Source organism: Hermetia illucens, chromosome 2 (assembly GCF_905115235.1).
Source record: "Hermetia illucens chromosome 2, iHerIll2.2.curated.20191125, whole genome shotgun sequence".
Classification (NCBI taxonomy): domain Eukaryota; kingdom Metazoa; phylum Arthropoda; class Insecta; order Diptera; family Stratiomyidae; genus Hermetia; species Hermetia illucens.
This window is the reverse complement of record NC_051850.1, coordinates 71728829-71753333: the sequence shown is the minus strand read 5'-3', so window position 1 is coordinate 71753333 and position 24505 is coordinate 71728829. Positions and strand designations below refer to the sequence as shown.

The 24505-nt window shown below is 42.4% G+C and overlaps 1 protein-coding gene across 16 annotated transcripts in view; it reads left to right on the top strand.

The window, feature by feature from the left end:
* The window catches only part of LOC119648834 (CUGBP Elav-like family member 4), a 666752-nt gene that overhangs the window by 172031 nt on the left and 470216 nt on the right, over positions 1–24505 (top strand). For 15 of the 16 annotated variants that reach the window (XR_005249062.1, XM_038050698.1, XM_038050701.1 and 12 more), the window contains one exon: positions 12978–13103. The exons of the other annotated variant lie outside the window; for it this stretch is intronic. Coding sequence is in view for 14 of the 15 variants with exons in the window: in XM_038050698.1 (XP_037906626.1) it covers positions 12978–13103 (126 nt within the window). In the remaining variant the exon portion in view is untranslated. The remainder of the gene's footprint in view (positions 1–12977; positions 13104–24505) is intronic. 16 annotated transcript variants of the gene reach the window in all.

The window sequence follows — 24505 nt, the reverse complement described above, 5'->3', positions numbered from 1 at the left end:
TCTTTCGTCCTGCTCCTGCTGCGGGAAAAGAGTTGTAATTATTTGCAACAAGAGCCGTGAGCATGTCACCTGAGGTGATTTTCGCCCGCGGATCTTCTTCATTACAACTTGGTAGGCTGTACCCCACGGATTCATATTAGCCTCCATGCAGAGGTTCTGGTAGCATTCCCGCTTGCTTCTCCGAATGGCCTTCTTAAGGTTGCTTCGCAGAGCCCTGTATTCCTCCTCACGGTCCTGGTGCTCTGGCCTTCCTCTTGTCCTAGGGGAAAGTCTCCTCGCTCGGAGACAAGAGGATCTCAAGGCAGCAATCTCCGTGTTCCACCAGTAGTTTAGCTTCTTGCCGTGGTGCAAACGTCGTCGTGGCATCGTAGCGTCGCATGCTTCGGTTACACGCTGAGACAGCTGTGTGACCCTTTCCACCGCTGTTCCATCCGGATCATGGGCTCCCTCCAATGCGGCCAGGAATGTCTCCTCGTCGAAAGCTCCGATAGACCAGCCAACCGCCTTAGCCTTTCCACCTCCAGAGCGTCGTTGACTGCTTCCCCGGTTCCCAATGCGGAGGAAGATGGCCTGGTGGTCACTGTGGGTGTAGTGCTCACTCACTTGCCAATCCATCTCGCTCACCAGTGAAGTGCTAACAAATGTCAGGTCAACAATCGAACCCGACCCTCTTCCTCGAAAGGTGGGCACGCATCCAACGTTGGCCAGCACAATGTCGAGCTCCGCAAATGACTCCAACAGAATTTGACCTCTGGTGTTCGTCGATCGGCTTCCCCACTCCAGGGCCCACGCGTTGAAATCGCCCGGAATGATTTTAGGGCTACGGTCTCTAGCGTCCAACACCAGACTGTCTAACATCTTCTCATATTGTGCTAAGGTTGCACTAGGAGGAGCGTAGCAGCTGTAAATATGGACACCGTTGACCTTCGCCCTTATAAAACCGGCTGCTGAGAAGGGCCATGACTTCCTGAATGGCCTGTCTTCCGCACGCCCAGATTGCGGCGTTGCCAGACGCATCTACAGCCCAAGTCGCACCGCCGTAGTTTCTGTACGGCTCGCAAATAACCGCGACATCGACATTCGACTCTCGAATGGTTTGCGAGAGCAGGTCCTGAGCTGCCTCACAGTGATTGAGATTGATTTGTATCAATCTCATTTTCCTGTGCGGTTCAGCTCCCTCCTATATACCGGACATCTGCGGCTTCCCGCAACATGCCGGCCGTCCACGCCCTCTTTCCCTCTACATAGCATACACCGTGGATCTCCGGTGCAATCTTTGATGAGGTGGCCCTCTTCCCCACACTTCCTGCAACTCCTCGACCTATCATGCTGGCTAGTGCATACCGCCGCAAAATGGCCGAAATCGAGGCATCTGAAGCATCTCTTTAGAGAGATTTGCTCCCTGAGCCTGCACACGACCCAACCTACTCTTACCTTGCCCGCGGTAATTAACTTAATAGCTGATTCCGCCGGCAAACTAAATGTGTCCGGATGGCTCAAGTGGTTAGAGCGCTGGGCTGTCGTAGCGGAAGGTCGCGGTTCAAATCTCGCTGGGGGCAGAGGAATTTGTTATCGTGATTGGTCGGACACCAGTCGACTCAGCTGTGAATGAGTACCTGAGTCAAATCAGGGTAATAATCTCGGGCGAGCGCAATGCTGACCACATTGCCTCCCACAGTGTACTGTGGTGCACCGTTACGGTCTTAAATGAAGTGCTCTAACACACTTCAAGGCCCTGATCCAATATGGATTGTTGCGCCAACGATTATTATTATTATTATTAAACTAATAATAGCGGTCTGTGTGCCACCATATGCCTTCTTCATTCTTTTTATGGCACTCTGGTCTATATCTCTAAGGTTGAACGGTTGCTTTAGCCCAGCACAGAAGTCCTCCCGTGAGGTGACTTCATCTAGGCCCTTGCATTCAACCACTATCTCCTGTTTCCAAGCTCTTACCTCAGCTTCCTCTCCAAGTACACTTTCCACCTTCCCGCGGAAGTTATCGGCCGACTTGTCGGCGGATTTACTTAACTCCAGCATCAGTTCCCCCACTGTGTTCGCCTGATACGGCTCACGCTATCCCCTAAATCCTTCAATTCCGGGTCTGACTTCACCTTTCGGAGGATGTCGGCATAGGACATATTTCCTTTCTTGGAAATAATTATTATTTCCGGGCGGAGCTTCTTTTTGTCCTTTTTCCTCTTGTTGCTCACCTTGGTCCATTGTTCGGGCCTCCGGGCGTTGGTTTCTTCCACTTTTGTAGGTGTTGTGGCTGCAATCGTGAGATTACCAACTTTCGCGGGTACTCTCGCCGGCTCCGCCTTCTTTGGTGAAGAGGCTTTTTTCTTCTTCGGGACTTGCTGTGGTCCAAGAGGCTCGCTGGAGCTGTTTTGGAGCATGGGAAAAATAGAAATATGTGCAGATGCGTTAGATCGCATATATATATGTATGCAGCAGTATACGGCAATAACCAATGTTTGTTTGTTTAGAATGTCTTTAATGTATATGTACAGATTTATCTCTTGGCAATAAATGAAGAAATATTTTGCATTCTTAGTAATGTACGGTTGGAAAACATGCATAAAAAGGTGCTCACATAAGATGAAACCAAAACCTTAATACCCGAAGCATACCCGTGCTTCCGTGACTTGTTCAATGTTGTTGCGATGAGCCCATTTTCGACCGTACAGAATGGCTTTGGCCGGTATAGGGTATTTCGTATTTCTGTGTGCGATGTGTTATTGAACGCTCCTTGGATGTGCAAAACCGTACACAGTGCTATTTCCTTTTTTTTCTATGGCAACCCCCAATACATCCGTCAGTTGATACAGGGTATGTCAGTTGACTGTGGTGCGTGGTAGATCTGCTGCCATGGACGTCTACGACCTTCCTTATCGTTTTAAGTGCGAACGATATCTGGCAAACTGGTCTGAAAAATTTAGGGTGAAAAGGATCCTTTTTCTCCGACATTTAATGGGGAACCGAAACGATGAGGGTGGGAGATTTGTGGATTCCCGCAGCTATCAGTGCCTGGTCATTGATGGCACATCGTTTCAAAACAGAGCGAATGATCGCGAGCGAGGCTCACTCGAGTTTCGACACTGAGTGAAATGCAGGAAAGTTCAGTGTGCGCCGTGACAAAAGACAATTCGTTATTGCGGTGGTCAGCGAAGTGGAAGATGCCACAGAACGAATGTATACTTCACCACGATGCGGACTGTTCTCCAAGAAGGGAAATTTCCCTGGCCATCAATGCACTGAAACGGAGTAAATCCGCTGGGCTTGACTGTCTCCCCGCAGAGTTATTTTTTAATGCACCTGCAGCTTGTACTTATCTGCTACTTCCTTTCGTATGGAAATCCGAGACGTTTTCTAGTTGGAGGGAGAAAAGGATGATCGTTAAGATACCGAAGAAGGCCTGTACAGAGATCAGGATGGTTTCCGCTCCGGATCCTCTTGTACTGTCCACATCAACGCCCTACAGATCATTTCGGAATAGTGCGATGGGTTTAGATCAATGCTTTACCTGCTCTTCAGCGAATTCGAGAAAGTTTTTGACAGTGACGGAGAAGGAACATTTCGGAGAAACTAGTAGCTATTGTCAGAGCAACATATCATTGCGTAAAATGTGAAGTGCTGATCTCTGTTGAAGATCTCAGAGAAATATGAGACTGTCCGACAGGCTTGCATCTTGTCACCGATATCATTGATTCTTGTTTTCGGCGACATTCTCCTTTTTGTCTTGCCAGGGGAACGTAGGAGAGTTCAATGGACCACGATATCTTGTTTCAAACACCTCGATTACGCTGATAACATCTGTTTGCTCCCTCACCGGATCATAGACCTAGGCTAAGTTGGGTTTGGAAAGACAAGCAAGTAGCGCCGGGTTGAAGATAAACACCAACAAATCCAAGGTTCTCAGTCTGACGGGTCATCGTTCTCTGCATATATGCATTAATGCGCAGAGCATCGAAGACGTTGATCAATTTGTATGTCTAAGGGGTCGTGGTTATTCCCGACCGTGGCACGAAACTGAATGTCACCCGAAGCATTAGGAGTACTATATCCGTTTTCGACTGTTTTGAGTTTTGAGACTGTTTTGTACTGATGTACTGTTTGTGTTGTTATATGGGAGCAGCAGATGGAAAGTAGCCCGACTGTCACGACACCTTCAAACCCTCGTGAACATTTGTCGGCGACCTATAATTGAAGTACAATGGCCTGATACTCTTTCGAGCAAAGAACTTGGTTGGCGCACAGGTCCGCTACCCGGGCGATATGAGAGGAAAGCAGAAGTGGTAAAATATAGGTCATAAATAAAAGAGAGGCGATAATTATACCATATCGAATTGAATATCGGGTATATTATGCGTACATACGCTACTAGCCGAACCCGGCAGTCCTTGTTCTGTCTATGTATATTTGCAAAAACTGTACATTTTCTCAGGTGCTGCCAGAAGTGAAGCAAACTCATGATACCCTTGTTTGTTCACTTCGAATGTAGGTGTGAAATTACCGTATGTTATAATATTCGTCGCTTTGAACGATGTCATTTGAAAGCATGCATTGCATTTTCGAATATGCTGTAAAAGTATTTGGGTTCTTGAGTAGCTCCAGTAATATAAGTGAGATGTGGCTCTGACCAACTAACCTTCCTAGTACAATAACAGACATTTTTTACTGAAACTGACAGTTGCCTTCTATGTCTGGTCGATTTTTTGGATGGTATTTTCAATAATTTTGAGAATTTCGATCCCATTGCCATCCCCATAATTTTCAGAATTTTAGTTCCATTCAATCCCATTCCGGTTGAAAAATAGCAATGGTTACCCACCGTTAGAAAATTAAAGTGCCCCAAATAAGGAATATTTTAATATCGTTATGGCAAGGTTTGATTTTCCAACCGCGCAACTTGAAGGTACCTCCTCTGTTTCTGGTGACGGGAGGGAATAAGAAAGTGTCTTCCTTCTATCCCCCCCCCCCCCCCCATAAAAACCCATAAGGGTCATTTCTACTTAAAAGTTACATTGCCCTGAAGCGGGGCTATTTTCGTAACATATGTGCAACGGGGATTGCAGAGGGGCTGCCCCTTGTCCCTAGGCGAGGAGGGTATCTGTAACCACCCTTGCTCATCGCCTCCCCAATAATCTTATTAATGTTACGAAAAGAGCCCCTTGTTGGGATACTACCATATAACGGGGAAGACCACGACAAGTCTCCGACGATGTTAAAAAGTGGGAATCTTCGTCTTCTTCCTGGGCGCTCTCTGTATTCCCTCCTTTTCCGGGTGTCCCACAGACAAATCAAACTGCGCTATGATGTTGTCAAAATACCCCCATTACTTTTTAAGGAGGGCAATCGCTGCGATTTTTCAACGGGCTTTGAGAGAGAAGATTTCCTTTTTCTGTATGCATACTCTCCTTTCCACTTGGGAGATGGGTGCTCAAAGTTAAACCCTACCGTTTTGGCACGCAAAGGATCCCAATTTGGTTAGCTATAACTTTTTACGCAAGGTGGGCGTGATAATTTTTAACGGAGTTAGAGAGAGGGATCCCCCTCTTCCTCCTGTACACCTCTCCATTGTTTCTTCTTAAAGCGGCATGAAAATCAAAACACTACCATGACAACATCACAAAAACCGAATTTGAAGGGCGGACAGCCCCTATCCCCTTGCATAAACTTCGCCCTCCTACGAAGGAGGGATTGAAAATGCAATTACCCCATTTCCATGGCGATCGAAGGAATAGTGTAGAGGCTGCTCTCTCGTAGCGCCAGGTAATGGCGAGTTACAGAAACGTGGATGGGACCAATGTAATTTAGCCTAAAAATCTTCTCCGTTAAAAAAAGCACATACATATACCAATTTTCCTGCCGATCGGTGGAACGGTTTGTGAGTCCATCGATCACGAGCGAATACGTAGACGAACCATTTCCATTTGAAAGGTTTTGGTCAAAAATTGACACCAAATTTGGTGTGGAGGAACGCCCTTGCATGTAGTGAATTATATCATTCTATGTGGAACTTAGGGGGGTTCCCTTCTTTGCCTTCAGCCTTTGCCCGTTTACAAGCGGGGTCGGCTCTTCGTGATGGGTTTTGCCATTTGGTTCTATCAATAGCCTAACCTGGATGCAATTGCAAGGCTTTCAAATCCCCATCCAGCGTATCAAGCCACCGTTATTTCGGTCGGCCTTTTGGTCGCTCACAATCGACTTTTTCAGACCAATCTTGGCAGGTGAATTCTCATTAGCGCGAATTCCGTGACCATACTGTCGAAGACGTCTCTCGTGCAATTTTCCTACGATCGGTGTAACTTCATATCGATCGCGGATCTAGTCATTTCGTGTCACGCCACTAGTCCAACGCAACACTTTCATCTCCATTACCGCAAGTGTCCCGATAGCTGAGTGGTTAGAGCACCAGGTTGTCATACTGAAGGTCGCGGTTCAAATCTCACTGTTGGCAGTGGGATTTATATCGTGATATCGAATGCCAGTCGACTCAGCTGCGAATGAGTACCTGAGTCAAATCAGGGTAATAACTTCTGCCGACCGCAATGCTGACCACATTGCCTCCTCCAGGGTAATGTAGTCTTGTAGTGTGCCGTTACGGTCTTGAACAAAGTGCTCTAACACACTTCAAGGCTCTGGTCCAGTTAATGGGAGTTAATGGGAGAATCCGTCGAGTACTCCCCGCAACACCGAGTACGTATGCAGAATGGTGTACTTCTGCATAGTTTGAACCAGACTGTGCGAAAGTCCCAGGACATCAAAGGAAGCCGTGAGGGATTTAGGTACAATACCCGTAGTTGACAATATTATGGGAACTACAACCACCCGCTCGAGATGCCAAATTTTTTTGATTTCCCGAGCCAATGGCTTTCACCTTCTTCTCCACGTATTCCCGTTCAATGTTGCTATTATGGGGGCTAGCAACATCAATTATATACGGGGAGCGACCCGCCTTGTCAACTAATTATTATTATTATTATTACCGCAAGATGCCGTTTACTGTCTTTTATAGCCGGCCAACACTAGAGAGCGAATGGACGGACGACATTGCTGTAAATGTTAGATTTCAGACTTTTGTAGATATGTCGATCACAAAGAACACTAGTTGTGGAACGCCACTTCATCCAGGATAGGATTGAGCCGTGATATTCAAAACACTCAGTTCTGGGCTGGTGCCTGCTTTAAGGGGGTCTATCCTTAAAAATTCAGTTTTATTTAGATTGTGTTGCATAAGGCGATCATTTATTCAGAACATATTTCTACGGTCCGCAAACTAGGATAATTGCGATTCGTTCAGTAGTTTTTTTTTATTCATTGAGTTTAACACGGCACCAAATATTTGAATATTTTTTAATAATCTTAGTTTGAGGACTGTAGTTAAGCTCGTACGTTAAAATGCCGCTTACTTTTTTCTTTAAGATGATCACAGCGACCTCTAGCGTGCATAAATTGCCCTGTATTTCAATAATCAACTATGCTATCGTGCTGGAAAAAATACTATGCACGCTCAAAATGAAAAATTCGTATTTGTATCTTTATCCAGTTCTTCACAAAAAATTTCTAAAAGAAGGCAAAAAAAAACGGCGTTCGCACGGGGTGACCCCCCTAATGAACACCAACAGAGACACGAAGCGATTTTGATACACCCGCCACCCTTCGAACTTTACTTTTCGGAACGTGGTAGAGGATTTGAACCTACCACACCAGTTTTTCTGGCACTAAGTGTTGTCGTAGTGTTATTTGAAAGATTTTGCGAATACGGTTGTCAAGAATGCTTTCAAAAATCTTCATGGTATGGGAAAGCAACCGGGTCGGACTGTAATTTGAACACTATCAAGTACTGCTTCCGGCCCATGTCGGTAAACCGACCGGACATGTTCCCGTGATCAGCCCATGCTTGTATGCAAAGTTTTAATGGATCACCTTACATACAGCATTATGCCTGGTAGTGTATTGCACCGGTGCCATAACAATACAGCCAGAAATTTGATGGTCCAACGTCTCTAACGCCGAACTATACATTCTGCACTGGTCGTTCTAGATCCGTTCTTTCATGATAAGCTTTTTATAAGCTCGGTTGATGACCACGTCGTCTTGAATGGCACACATGAATCCCTTTGTTTCAGCAAAGAGCTTCCCGGCACACAACCATCTGTTCGACAAATGCAAATCGACAAATGGCTGCCAAAGACAAGCCACGTGTTTACCGTGCATTGCCTTCGACCTCCATTGATCGATCCGCTCTTGGTCCGACTTCACCCCACTCAGAGGATTGAAAGATCGACTTTCAAGTTAAGTGAGGTCGGTCCACAATCTACCTGCGTAGCGATCAACTTGGGGATGGCGTTGTAACGCCACGTCAACCACGCCCCTGCCTCCGATGTCGCGAGGTAGGTTTACCAGCTCCATGGCAGTGTTTGGATGATGTATTCCCGAATTTGGCCATAGTTGTCCGTTTCCGCCGCTGGACGTTTTCCAAATCGGTCTTCGTCCACGGCAATATTCCGAATGCATACGCCAGTGAAGGGATAGCAAATACATTCAATGCGCTTATTCCTCCCCGAGAGATGTGATAGACGTCAGCTTTACACGTCGCAGGAATTGGGACAGCAAAGCACCCTTCAGATCACCAACTCGAGCATGAGTTCCGTGCAGAATTCCTAGGTACTTGTAGAAGTTTGTCTCGGTCATAGCTTGGATGTGGAGGTCGCGAATCCCCTTGGAAGATGTCCCTCCGTATATGAATAGGCTCTGAGGTACTGACATCCTCTGATGAATGTCTTGTGTCTTCGGGACCCTGCACCGTGCCCTTCTTAGGGATAAGGTAGGTAATCCCCACAGTGAGGAAGGATGCCAGTTTCTCTGGCCGACTAATAACCTGATTTATGCTGTGTGCCAACCGACCAAGTATACTGGTGAACTTTTTGTACCAGAAGTTCTGCACCAAATCCAGACTTCGGCCCTTCCATCTCTTCAAGCTGTTTATGGCTCTTCGAACATCCTCTTCGGTAACATCCGCAAAATTCATGTCAGGCGTATTGGCATGGCGGGTACCTTCGGCGGTGATCCACTCAGCATGCTGGGTGGGTAAGCTACAAAGTCCACCCCAGTATTTTTTCCTCTACGTTATTCAAAACTGTACTGTCTGGACACTCTGTGGGGATTCGTTGAAAGATCTGAAAAAGCTCCGCTAGATCCGCGTTGCATGTATGTTGTATGTTGCATTCTGGACACGTCTGGAGTGACTTTCGCCATACCAGTCGGTTGCATACGACAGAAAGATTCTGCTTTAGTGTGTCCAGAATTTTAACTACGGGTGTTTCACTGTGGGTGGCATAGTTTCTGTAAACCCTGTACACTTTATTTTTCATATATCTGCTAACATTGCCAGAGCTGATCTGAATCAATCTAGCAATGGCTTAGTGAGTCACTTCGAAGTTCCGGACGAATTTTTTATGGTGGATCTCTCCGGTCACTTAAACCAATAACGCGAAAGCGAATCTTCTGACCGTGCAATTTGACATCCGCAACTGCAACACAATACACAAGTGATTGTAGTTGCGGCGGTGACATATCAGTATCAGAATTCTATGCGCGGTCTTTGGAATTCGTCCCGAACCTCAGTGGAAACCTCAGCTGGACGGTGGAGGAGAGTGCTTCGGCGAGTACTGGACCTGTTGCCTGCAGTGCGGCGTGGTATTGTTGATGCTGCCGCCTCCGCCCCCATCGACTCTTAGTAACCAGTTTCCCCGATGACCTCAAGTTGAACACGCTCCTTGATGGTGGCCGGGATTATATCGCTGCGGGTAATAAAGCGGTACTGATCTGTGACTCCCTGCACAGTCACGTACGCGAATTGCGGGGAACACTCGATGAATCTCTGGTGCAACAAGGGCAGTAAGATGTTGTTCTCGTCCCCGCCATTATTACGCAGTAGGAGCTGATGATAGAGAAGTTCATTTCTTCAGTCTACTGCATCCGCTACCTACGCCAACCTGCCGAAGTGGTCGCCACAGAATATGGCGGTAAAGCTGCAGCAAGCGGAGCAACGCTCCTGGCCGTCGTGGCGCCTAGACATCGAGTCGTCCTACGACCAGCGGTTTCGACGCCGTGCTTCTCATTACGGGAGCCCGACCCAGTCATAAAGTCAGACGACTCCCGCCGGTTCTCCGTACCGGACCTTAAAATTCTCCTTCTTCTCATTTTTGGTAGTGCATTTTATCCCTAACTGCCAGGTGTGCTGATAGCTTCCTCAGTGAGTAACCTACAAGACTGCAAAGTTCCTACAGCTTCCTCACCTAGTCAGCCATTCAAGCTGAAGCTATCCAACCGGATTTGGTACCGGCTAAGGCATAGTTAAATTTTATTATTTATAATATTAATTATTTTTATTTATTTTCTTAACACATTATCTTGAATTATTTAACTTTATTAAATTACTAAATTAAATTGAAAGGAGTGAGCTCCCTCCTCTGGCTTGTCTTATCTCGAACTCTAACTGAAACCAAAAAATCATTTTCGCTGTCAAAAACTGTTTCCGATGTCATGGCTAACGCGATTCGCATTTACGTTCATGTGAGACGCAAGTCGTTCGCTACGTCACAACATTCCATACTCAGCTGAAACCAAGGGCGGGGGGGGGGGGTTTCAGCGAGGAACCAGATACACGGCTCCCTCAACTGGACCGCAAATCGAAACGAGGCGGAGGCTTCAGCTTTGGAATTGTGTCCTTGGGCAGACGCAACAGACGGGTTGAATGTCGACCTAGGTGCCTCAGGTTCTCCTAGAAACCAGTTCCGTGGGACTTGCAGCAAATTCTTCTCGATTGAATGTCCGGATGCCAAGTAAAACGAGTGGCAGGACCTGCGACCAAGAAGGGTCGCCTTGGGTCATTATAGCGGCCTTCAGTGTCCGGTGCCACCTTTCGAGTATCCGGTTGCCCGGTGGCGTTTAAAGCCAAACTCCTCAGCTTTAATGCCGCCCAATTTTAGTCTTTTCCATAAAATGGTGCAGTAATGTCTTTCAAGGGTATTGCCGGAGACCACCGCGTGAACCTATCAAAGATTGTGAGGCAATACCTGACACCACGCGGCTAATTATGTCGAGGTCGATTATGTGGAAACGCATGGTTGACCGCGGGACCTCTTTCTTCACATGATTTGTAATTTTGCACTTCTGGCAAGCGACGCACTGTCTGACCCAAGGATTAATGTCCTTGTTCATGAAGAGCCAGAAATACTTTGCGGTCACTAACAAACTCGTTCTCCGTATGCCTGGGTGCACCAGATCGAGAACGGCGTGAAACACTACCTTGCGGAAATCGGCCGGAATATATGACCTTGATTCGTTGTCTGAGGTGACGCAGTATATACTAGATATTAGGCCGAAGATACGAAAGTCAATAAAAGTGGCTTTGGAGTTGGTCCTCAATCTCAGAAGAACTGCGTCGTCCTTCTACGCGTCGGCGGTTGCAGGAAAATCGACGGTGGTGGTGATCTTAACCTCTGCAATATGTCACAAAGCGTCAGCAACCACGTTATCTTCTCCAGACACGTGTTCAATGTCGAAAGTGAACTGACTGATAACACTCAAGTACGGAAGTTGGCGAGGGGACGCTTTGTTGGGCTTTTGTTTTAAAGTAAAATTGAGCGGCTTATGGTCCGTGAATAATGTGAACGGTCTGCTCGGTGAACAGGATGAGATTTTTCTTGATAACATAAGGGAGCAATCCATAGTGGAACAGGAAAGATGGGTGTGCTGATGTTCGCGATTGTGAAGCGCCAAGAAAACGTTTGTCGAAGTTTTAAACTCGCACTCGCCAAAACTCCCGCCAAGTCTGGTTTTTTCGGTGCGAAATTGCAGGGACTGGTACATTTCTCTGTTTTTTCTCGAACCTACGATGACACTAGCATGTCCCGGTACTTACTGAAGCTCCCGATCACCCATTTCGAGAAATGGATCTAGACCTTCATCTATTCCTACCTCCCGAACGCAAAGCACCGACGGCCTCTGCTAACTCATAGACGGTAGCTGTTAATAATGGCTGCAGCTGAACCTGAACCTGACTTGAGTTGACAGGCGACACCTCACCAACTATGGGTCGCATGTGGGTCTTATGCATTTTGTCCACGATGAAGGTTAACGTATCCAGAGACCCCGAATCCGTACATCCTCGAGCTGGAGGAACTTTGCTGCCGGGCTCCTACGCCAAAACGGCGGTATCCATACGGCCGCAGGGGTTACCGAGAGCATTGTCAGTGGAAGCGAGCGGAGTTCGTGAACCAAAGAAGTGAAAAAGCGACGAAGAAGAAAACGGCCCTGTGCCGTCTCCCGTCTCCGTCACCGTTTAAATTTTTCAATAATACAAATAACAATGTAAAAAAATGTCAGCTGTTGTTGTTGGTTCAATAGTGCAATATTGATGGTTTACAATGCCTTCTACGGTGTGATGTCAGCTTGCTCTGCGGTACATAGTTGATGAATCGCTCTCTCAGAATCAACAAGTTTGAAAACTAAAATATAATGCAATATAAAATAGATTCGTTATCCTCTTCCATTCAAATTGTTTACAAAACACGCGGGGATTTCGCTGTATTTACTATTGTGCCGTAAACTATAACTAAAATCGTCCGCAAAATGGTTTATACATTCGTCAGCCAGTAGCTGAAGTATGAAGGAATGTCTAATTCGGACATATATTTAGTTTTGGAAAATCAAGAATATTCCAAAATAAGATATTGTTTTTTATTATCATTTTAATTATTTTTTCCGCTATATCATGTCATTATAAAATGCATTCGTCACTAATACACAACGTCATAAACAACAGAAACTATATAGTTGTAGGAATTACCTGCGACCATCGATTTTCATTCTGTAAAGAAAAAATGCAACTTCATAATTTGTATTTCTTTTCATGCTTATGTTTCGTTGACGAAATATTGGAAACATTTCTTCTGTGGGAAGATCGGAAGCTATTTGTTGGTATGCTTAGCAAGCAGCAGACGGAAGACGATGTAAGGCAGTTATTTAACCCATTCGGCGCTATTGAAGAATGTACAATTCTTCGAGGACCAGACGGAACCAGTAAAGGTATGTTCAACGATCATGAAATTGTACAAAAAACAATTTTAAATACTATTATGTATTGATATAGATCTATATATATTCTGATCTCACGAAGAGTTAGCCAAGTTTAAGAACGTGATCTTAAATGTTCTCTGAACTATAAATGCATATACTCCATTTCTCTACATATATGCCGCACCTCCTATATAAAGCGCAGATTGTAAACATGTAACTGTTTTCTGTTATTGTTCCCATTTAAAGGCAACAATAACGTCTTTATGAAATATAATTAATTAATAATAATAAAATAAATGAATACATAAAATGCACAATATTATGAGATGTTCCCAAAAAATAGCTGGGTTTTAAATTATATTTCAATTCGTTCGTTTTTAATTTTCAATAAAACACAACATCGGAATACTTCTAGTGTTATTTTGTTGACAAAGGTAGGCAAATTACTGCTCTGTTTCAAAAAGTAGTAATCTCTTAAATACAAGCAAAATTGGACTCGTCTTTCTTTTCTCGGTTACTTCCTCACCAAGTCCAAAGGCTTTCAGTGCAATTTCGTAAGGTCAAAGGAACGACAGACCTCAGATCGTTATTAATAATAATCATCGCCTCCACATCCAATTGGATCAGGGCTTTGAAGCGTGTTACTTAATTTTGCATTAATCAATCAACTTCTCCCTAATGCAACCAATGTCAAAACTAGCATTTGCTTCGAAAAGTACTAATTGTGACCTTTCATTTGATCGCCACATGAATATATTCGATGAAAACGAATTTTGCACCCCTCTTTTACGTGTAGGGGATTCGCTTTAAGGTCAGCGTGGAAAAATGTAATTTATCGCATTGGGGGGTTCTCAGTTCCAACCTTCCTACCAAATTTTGTGACAACAGATTTAACCGTTTCTGATCAAAATGCGTACGACAGACAGACATACACAGAGGCAGACAGAAAACAGATAGAGAGACAGGCAGATAAACAGATAGGTAGTGAACACATTTCAATAAGGTTTTATTCTGAGCAAAGTTTTAATAAAGCAGCGGATTTGCGAAAAAAAATTTAACATTGTTGTATTTGCTTGCTAAATTGTTAAAAAAATTATTTAGCAGAAAAATCAGGTATGCAGAATAAAGGATTCAAATTTCAGCTAAATAAACAGCTTGGTGAGTACTTCTCCAAAACTTTTAAAACGTGATTTCTACACTGTGCCGATTTCTTATTTTCTAATAGTACATATTTTTACCTTAGTCAAGTGACTGTGACAATATAGGATCGAGGATATTATATTAAAAGGACGAGTCAAGTAGCTGCTGTCGGCTAATTTCAATTTCTATACCTACTGCAGCGCGTTCCATTCTTTGAAATGTTTTGAATTTCAATCTGAGATTTTAACATGTACATTTTTAATAAGTTGGACTTTCCAAATTGATGTAAAAAACTTTTAATTGTGACACTGTACTACCACCTTAAATTTCCTCGCACCCTAATTTTATAATGTTGAGTAATGCGTAATTTCCGGCCATAGTTGTAAAGGGAGAAAGTGTGGAAACTAGACTATTTCACGGTGCCATTCTCAGAAATTTCCTAATAAAAAAAAATAGTTCTTATCTTTTAGGAAATTTTCAGCTAAACAAGACACTTGCAGAAACTATTAACGGAATGTTACGAAATATAGCAGTAGAATGTTATATAATGTCAGAAATGCTTGATTAATAAACTTTACTTCATTGAAATTCTAAAATTTCTTGATAAGGGAATTTCTAGTTTGTAAGAATATTCCTATTGAATATAAAACCCTTCATAATAGCATTTCCGATTGTGCAGTTTATTGTGATACCGACATTCGGGAAAAATTTAGAAGATACAGAATATGAAACTGATTATTTTTGAAATCATTTTGTTATAAATAAATAACGAATTTTCAACATCTTTCAAGCGTCTATGCTTTCTCAGTTGCATTCTAACAATTTAATAATAGTTTTTTTAGTCCCTCATGAATATGGTATTAAATAAATTGTCAAAAATGCTATAGAATATGTAGACTGAGAAAAGGTTGCCGTCCACTTCCGAATTCTCTAGATCCTTTCACTTTGCCTTTTGGGCACATTGTATTCTCGAATTCCCGGGATGTTTCCAACTTTGCCTCCTGATATGTTGCACGTAGTAATCTTCTGAGATTATATGTAATCTCTAAGCTCTGCAGGCTGGTATTCCCTTCTGTCCTGGAATATGAAAAATCTTTAACCCTAACCCCCTCACCTACACTTCCTCGGCTCCATAGATCCAAATCACTTCCAAATTCTCACGTCTGAATATAGAAAACACTTCAACTTTTTCTTTTCCACGTTATTCAAAAACTTATTGACTATGGTTGGCCTGAACATTATTTAGATTGGTTTATTGCACTTGCGGTTGCATACACGATTACATAACAAAAGTGCATACAAACTTCGTGGTATATGCGCATTTTACGCGACCATGGTCTGCATTACCATTGTTTCATTTTAACTTGCAGGCACGATTAAATTACAAAAGTGCCTGCTTGCTGAAAATGACTTAACAGATATTACCAATCTATTGTTATTATGATGATGATCAAGGATTCTTTAAGCCTTTACTTGGCTGCGCTATCCTATTTGAATCATGATTTGATCTTCACGAAACCCCATGGAAGTTGAAGGAAGCGCAAGAGTGAGTTCTCGTTGGCCATTAGACGATTCTCGTAAACATTCCCCCACACGAAGCACACCCAACGATGTAATTATAAAATTTCCCCAGTAGCTGCCGTAGATGTCCAAGTTATTAGGTTCAGTAGATACTCAGCAGCGCAGCCCTCGATAATTAATCACGCCTGTGAAGATTACTTGCGGTGAGATTCGTTCCGTTTTTTAAGGTTTTGTTTGCAAAACAAAACCTTATTGAAATCGGTTTAATGTTTGTCTGTCTGTCCGTCTGTTTGCTTGTCCGCCTGTCCGTCTGTCCGTCTGCCCGTCTGTCCGTCTTTTTTTTCAGGAGGTGGAAATCAAAAGGCACTGCTCTGGACACACTAGCGTGTGGGATTTTTACCCACTAAAACCACCCCCGACTCCCTACCTGCCCCGCGGAACCACCAGAAAGTATTACATCACGAGGCGGAGTCAGCTCATTCTAGCTTTGTCATCTTTCTGCTATATGCGGCGCACGCGACCGTGCTTTTCTCCTCTCCTCTGCCTTTCGCAGTTTGGTTTGGATAGATGCGATCATGGAGTTGACCGCATCCTAATTTTCTTGATGTGCTTGCATTTTCGGCACCAGATTTTCTGGTACCAGTACCTCTCCTAGAGCCTCCTCTATATTCCTCCTTTCTTCCACAAATCTAGGACAGTGGAAGAATACATGCTCTGGGTCCTCTGGGACTCCATTGCAATCTAGACAGTCGGACGAGGTCTCCAATTTAAACCTGTGAAGGTATTGGCGATATCCTCCATGCCTCGTGAGAAACTGGGTGAGATTATAATTAATCTCACCGTGCCGCCTCTCCAACCACTCCTTGATGGCAGGAATGAGCCTGTAAGTTCACCGACCCTTTCCCGAGCGTTCCCACCGCTCTTGCCATCTATTTATGGATCTCTCCCTTTCAGTCTTCTTCGCCCGCGACGAGGAAGAGGTTGGCTTCGCATTGTATATGTTCGCCATCTCACCTGCCAAGATGTCAATCGGCATCATTCTAATGTCAATGCTGCATCATGTGAGACAGTCCTGAAGGCAGAGCATACCCTCAAGGCTGTCCTCCTGTATACTGCACTCAGTTTCTTAGGGTTAAGTGACATCCGCAATGCCTCCCTCCAAACTGGGGTCGCATAGAGCATGATTGAGGCCATCATCCTGGCTATAAGCAACCTACAGTTGCTTACAGCGGAGCTTCCTGTCTATCACCGCTCCCAAGTATTTGATGGTCGACTTGGAAGTGACGATATGATTCCCGATTCTTATACAGGCGTAGTTTCCCTTCCGGCGCTTCGTGATGAGGACCGCTTTTGCTTTTTCCTCCGCCAGTGTCAGACCTGAGCTCTCTGGCCAACTTTTAACAGCACTGATTGCCTCGCTTGAGTATAGCTCAGCATCTTCGAGATGCTTTGCGACAACAACCAGTGCTATGTCGTCAGCATAACCCATCACTGTGGCTTCCTCCGGAAGGGGAAGATTAAGTACATCGTTGTACATGATGTTCCACAGTAGTGGGCCCAATACGGAGTACTGCGGGACGAAGTGTTTAACACTATAATTTCCATGTTTAACACTATAATTCCCGAACAGCTCCGAATATCTATCTATCTATCGCTATATCTAGATAAAATTGATGCAGAAAAAAATTCGGTTCCTTGGATCCGACACACGGGATGACCCCCTTAATTTCGGGGCTACCAATGTTAAGTTCACATAGCGTACAAATTCACGTAACCGGATATATTTATTTAAGTGTTAATAATTTTTTAGTAAGTTTTCAAATTTATTTCACCCAAGTTGTTGTATTTTGTCCACCTTCAAGTAAGTTCAAAATTTTATTTTTTAGCTTGATTGTTTATTTTTATTACATTATTTATTTATTGCAAGTAGCGCTCTGGAATTAGAAAAAAAAAAATATTTTTCTGTGATTTATTTCCCAGTTTGCCAATATTCTCCAATATTCTTGTGTACCTTATTAAAATCGGTTTATTGTCGGTATGTCACACGCATTTTTCTCAGAAACGGTTTGAGCGACTCACACTAAATCTGGTGAAAAGATGGGAACTGGAAACGCTCATGTATACAGTGAGTTACATCATTCTACATCAAATTAAAGTCCAATACAAGCAAACCAAATATAGTCATGTGGGATATCAAATAAAAGGGCTTGGTTAGTACTTTCCGAAGCCGGTCTTGGTTTTGACATTTGTTTTAAAGGTGGGGAATGTGGGGAGTCGAAACTGACCATTACTTTAACGGACTCATTCTCAGAAACTCCACAACCGAAAATCAGTAAAAAATCAAGAGGCTGCCATCATATGAAGTTTTAATAGGTCAATATCACGCGAAAGTGGATAATCTCACATAATATGTGCAAACATTACGTGCTAGGTTTTAATGGGACAAATGTCGACTTAAATGTTTTTATAAAGGAAATACACAAACCCTCTCATACCTGAAGAGAAAGTGTTTACATAAAAAGTTGTTGAACTTCCGTAATGGTAAGCCGTCGAACCACCAATTGAATACCTTCGTTTACACATGACTTCAGGCTGACCTCACCTCAAGGAGGCTGGACCGAAGGGAGTGCGGTGGAGGAAGAGAATTGTTAGTTTAAAGAACCATCTGCCATCCGGTCGGCCACCGGTCGAGCTCTATCTTCTTCACAAAAAGAACCTGAACATATATATACATAATGGGTCCATTTATGGTCCATTTATCAGCGTCGTTCTGATAACGGTTTTCCAACCGAACTTTCATGAGAAAAAAGATGTGATTTACGTTGTCCATCTTGTGCAGGTAACATTGAAAACATCCATGCCCGCTTAGAAGCTGTATGAAGAAATAATCAATATCTCCATGCTATCGGTTCAACCACTGCCCTAAGAAGCTGATAAACCGTGCAATCTATTTGCTTCCTGAGTGAATGTTGCTGTTCTTCAGAAGCGACCTCCCTTTGGTCCCTTTCTTTGCACCTGTAAATAATTTTATGTTCAGTGGAAAGAGGGAGAATGGAAGTCTCTTCGGCGACCACCACAGCAAGCGGTTATGGCACAGCGCATTGGGCGGACACAATCCTCAATACTCGTCGCCTCTTTACTCACACAAGACTATTTCAATACAGCGCAGACTTGCGCACCAGAAAACAAAACGGACTGACGTATTCTGTTAAAAGTACGACCCCCAACCTTTGCTATCAGCCGATTTAAGACTGAAACTCCAGCTGTGTTTTATCCGCTGCTGCTTTGATTTCCTTCAAAAAACTGATCTTCGAATCGAATGTCAATCCAAGGTACTTAACTGTTGCTTTTGACTCTTTAATAATTTAGCTGATCGAATTATCAAATAATGCATTCTATTGCATGCAATTTCCTCACATTTTGCCACATATTGCACATTATTGAATGCATTGTCCGGACGGATCGAACGCTCTAAATTTCTACAAAAGCAGATTTTATTTCGGATCGCTAAGGAGCAATTAAGTTATCATACTTTGTGAAGTTGAGCCTCTCGGATTTCTAGGGTTGTCACAATAGAAAGAAGAACGTGATTTTTTCATAACGGATTCACATCAACGGGAGGCCTGCTTTGGATTTTCTGCGGTTTTCCTTTTCACTGAGGGACATCTTATTTAAAGACATTGTAGCTCTGAGGACTTTAGTTTAGTTATCATTGATACGGCCACAAACATACTTGGCCCCAGTCGCAAGAAAAGTCGAAACGGCTGCTTTGACGATGAATCTAAGCTAGCAACGGAACAGAAGAATGCCACATATTGAGTAATGTTGCATTCTCGAAGAATGTGGACACGCGCAGAGACCTATCAAGAATTCCGTTGAACGGAGAAGCGGCTTCATAGACAAAGAAAGGAAGCCTGGGAGAACCAACAGTTCTGTGAACTAGAAAAGTACAGGGAGCAAACGCACCAGGCGTGGAAGTTTTACCAACAAGTCAGCAGGATGCTCATCCTGTCGAGACAAAGAGGGAAGACAGACTGGGCATATTGGAGCGATGGGTTGAGTATTTTGATGAAATGAGGTCCCGCCAACTAAAGATGACGGACAAATACTGCCACCACCAAGCATAGAAGAAACAGTCTGTGCAATCTACCTGCTTAAAAACCATAAGTCGCCAGGAGTCATTGGAATTACATCCGTTCTTTCTTATTTTTTATTGCTCATCGACGCAAATACAAATCTAGCGTAAGATTTGTATTCGCGTAAAATAAGGAAGAACTTCCACGTTCACAACATTAAAACCATTTCATACAACGTTTTAAGAAAATTTATTAATTTATTATTCTCAAATTGACATTATGGCGGCTAGGTAACAAGAATCGGAATACTCGAGGAGAGCTATGCAATAGTTGCCTTATATTTAAAATTAATGCTGGTGCAATGTCTGCACCTCAGCCAGCCAGTGTAGAATTGCATTCTCACCTTTGTACGTCTGCTACGTTTCCGACACATGCCGGCCTAATTGACTCAGCAAGTTCTTAATATCATTCCCCCCCCCACACAATGAGAATTCTCCTGGATTTTGTCTGATTTCCAAAAATCTTCATTATCCTGTTTTATTGACAATATCAGCTCATTACTTTTCTAATTTTTTTTGGAAAAAGGATGATCACAGTAATGCCCATAAAGGTAAGTATGATTATTATGATTGAATCGAAAACATAACTAACGTTTCTATAAAATTTTATCATTTTAATGCGATCCAAATTTTCTATATCTTAATAATTTGTCTTTCATGTAAAAAAACTTTTCAATGCATTTAATATTACTGTTACCGATTGCTGTGTCTAATATTTTAATTGAACAATTATTTATAGTTATTAAATAGTTTCCAACCTGTGGTTCATTTAGTAAGAGCTTTCTATCATCACAAATGTTCCATGTTCTGATTTTCCATATTTTTTAATATTATTGTACTATCGTCTATGTTCTTAATTTCCTGTATTTTGTTTCTTTAAGTTCACAATTGGTTTAAGTTCATTTTCGTATTGTATGTCATTTACATAGTGAGTAAACTGGGGTGAACGATGCCATGTCTGGCCAGGGCTATACTGTCCATAATTTGGTTTAGCTTTTGTTTTCACATTTGTAACCTGTATAATTGGTCAAATATTAGCTGTTGGAGGATAATTCTTTTTTCATTAGTTGTAGCTGTCTATTTCCACTATATTTTTCAGGTTAGTAATACTATCAATTATTTGGGTTTCTATCTGTTTGTTTATACTACTAATTGCATATTCCTGTTTTTTTTTCTAGAATTTTGATGTATACTGATATTTTTTTCCTATCATCGTCATCCATTGTGCCAAAGAGCCATTTCTCTGCAGGTCTGGCGATATTATTTTGGATGGATGTTTTCTAATTATTTTGTTATTTCCAGATCGTTTTTAAGGTTTCGTTTGCAAAACAAAATCTTATTAAAATCGGTTCAATATCTGTCAGTCACACGCACTTTTCTCAGAAACGCCTAATCAATTGAAACGAAATTTGGTGAGAAGGTGGGAACTGTGAACGCCCAGACATGCAGTGAGTGATATCCTTCTATGTTGAGATTAAGGGTCCCCATACATGCAAAAGGGGGGTGCACATTTTTTTTTCACCAAAGTCAGGTTGGGTATCAAATGAAATGTCTCGATTAGTACTTTTCGAAGCCGATCTTAGTGTTGACATTTGTTAGAAAGGCAGGGGGTGGCAGGGGTGGAAAGTGATGATTTCTTTGACGGAGATATTCTCAGAAACTACCCAACCAAAAAATCTGAAAAAAAACCATAAAGCTGCTTCTATATGGTATTCAGGCCTGAAAATACTCTCCATATCGATATCTGCCCAAATTAAGTTAATAATAATATATTACCATATTTTTGGGAGAATTGAGTAAAATCCCCCTTAAATTTGTCCTAGAGTTATAAAAGTTTGAAATAATATAGGATACAATATAAAGCATATCAAGTTTGATCAAAATCGTACCATTACTAACAAAGTTACAGTAGTTCAAATTTGACTTTACCATGTAAATTTACTGCAACTAAATATCAATACCACACTAAAGTGAGTAGTCTGGCATGCTAAATGCACATACATAACGGGCTACGTACAAATGGGATAGTTCTACACTCAAATATACAGAAGTAGTAAACAAAACCTTTCATACCTGAACCGCCGAGCTTCCGGTTTCCCAACTCGTTAATGTCTAGTATCCTGAATTACTTCAGTTGTTTCCATTTTAATGACAGTATACCCATTGTTATTCGTAATTGGCTGCACTACTATTGTTGCTAATGTTGGTTGGATAAATGCTGATACTAATAGTAGATATGTTAAGGTTATTTGATGTGAAGTATGCTTAATGTACGTTAGAATCTCCATTAAAAGAACCCTGAAGGCAAAATACAATATATTAAACATTAGTAATTATTACTATAGTTTTCCGTCAAGAGTTTCTAATATCATTTTCTTTTGAATTTTAGGAAGGTCACCTTGTGTAATATCGGGTTCTTTCTTTCGAGTGATTTTTTTTGCAAATATGCAATTGAATATACCACAGCCATACCCATACCCGGCCCGTCTATGATGTTTCCTTTAATCCGTATTGAGGAACCTAGGGCTTTACTTAGTTTACCTAATGATTCCTCTTTAATTGGAAAATTATTTCCAATCGGTCTAACATTTTTCACCAAATATAATGGTGTGGAGCATCAAATGAAAGGTCACGATTAGTACTTTCCCAAACTGATCTTAGTTTTGAAATTTGTTGGAAAGGTGGGGAGTGTGGGGGGTCGAAAGTGATCATTTATTTAAAGGGGCCATTCTCAGAAACTGCCAAACCGAAAAATCTGAAAAAAATCAAGAGGCTGCGACTATATGGTGGGTAGGCCTCCGAAATACCTTCCATACCGATATCCCTTCCAATAAAGTTAATAACTATACTACAATTTTCAGTAATTGGCTGCAGAACCCCCCTTAAGTTCATCCTAGCACCACAAAATTTTGTAGCAATATAGGCTATAATATGGAGCTTAATCCTACCAAGTTGGTGGAAATCGCACTGTTGCCACTTCTTTGGAAATTCTTGATTTTGAGTGTCAATATCACCCGAAAGTGAATGTTCTCACATAATATACTTGGTGCAAATCGCACTATTACTAACAAAGTTTATAATAGTTCAAAGTTGTTACATAATAGATCAAAGTTGTCGCTTCTTTGCAAATTCAAGACTATGAATATTAATATCACCCGAAAGTGATATATATATAATATATGCATATATTACGTGCTACGTACTAATGGGAAAAATGCACACTCAAATCATCATCAACGGCGCAACAACCGGTATCCGGTCTAGGCCTACCTTAATAAGGAATTCCAGACATCCCGGTTTTGCGCCGAAGTCCACCTAATTCGATATCCCTAAAAGCTGTCTGGCGTCCTGACCTACGCCATCGCTCCATCTTCGGCAGGTTCTGCCTCGTCTTCTTTTTCTACCATAGATATTTCCCTTATAGACTTTCCGGGCTGGATCATCCTCATCCATACGGATTAAGTGACCCGCCCACCGTAACCTATTCAGCCGGATTTTATCCACAACCGAACGGTCATGGTATCGCTCATAGATTTCGTCGTTATGTAGGCTACGGAATCGTCTATCCTCATGTAGGGGCCAAAAATTCTTCGGAGGATTCTTCTCTCGAAATGTCTTTATATAAAAAATACACAAAACCTTTCGTACCTGAAGCGTCCATCTTCCGGTTATGAAACTCGCAGTTCCGCTATATACATAATTCTTTTTTTATGAATAGTTTCAAACTCTTTCGGTTTGTTATTGGTAAGAATAAATTGAGTCCTATATTTGCTAACGATCTTTTCCTTGATAGGAATGTGATCTAGAAGTTCTTCTCCAGCAGAGTAACACTGTCTTTTCCTTTCGCATTGAATAATATTCCTAGATCTGAAAATGAGTTGGTCCTGCTTTCAGTTCTATTTGACTTTATATGTTCCTGTTCAGCTTGTTTTGTTCTACTTAAAAAATCTGCCACCATATTTTCTTTCCCTTTAAGGTACTCGACATTGAACGAATATTCTCCCAATTAAAGTAACTATCGTTGGTGACGAGATAAGTCCTACTATATTTAGCGTGAAGAAAGTTAGTCGGTTGGTGATCAGTATAAATAGTAAATGTATTACCATACAGGTATGGGCGGTAATAATTTGCAGACCACATGATCGCTAAGAACTCTTTGTCTGTAGCGGAGTAGTTTCCTTCCTGAGAGTTTAATTTTCTCGAAGCGAAGCAAACCGGTTCTTTGTGCATGAAGTTGCACTTATCAGTTTGTATTTTTAACTGATGCGATTGCAACGTTGTGAAAATCTCAGTTAGTGATCTTATATGTTCCTTTAATAACGTGCTGAAAATAAGGACGTCGTTCAAGTACACCACGTAGATCCGGTTAATATGGTCTCTGAGGATGTCGTTTATTAACCTTTGGAGTGTCGCAGGGGCATTCTTTAGGTCAAACAGCATCCGTACAAACTCATATAACCCGTGAAGCGTTACAAAGGCTGTTTTGTGCCTGTCTTTCCCTTTCACGAAGAGCTGATGGTATCCCTTGTCTTCTGTTGTCGAAAAATACTGAGCTGTGCCCAGTTTATCTAGGATGTAGTCGATGTTTGGTTGGGACACTTATTAGAGGAGACGC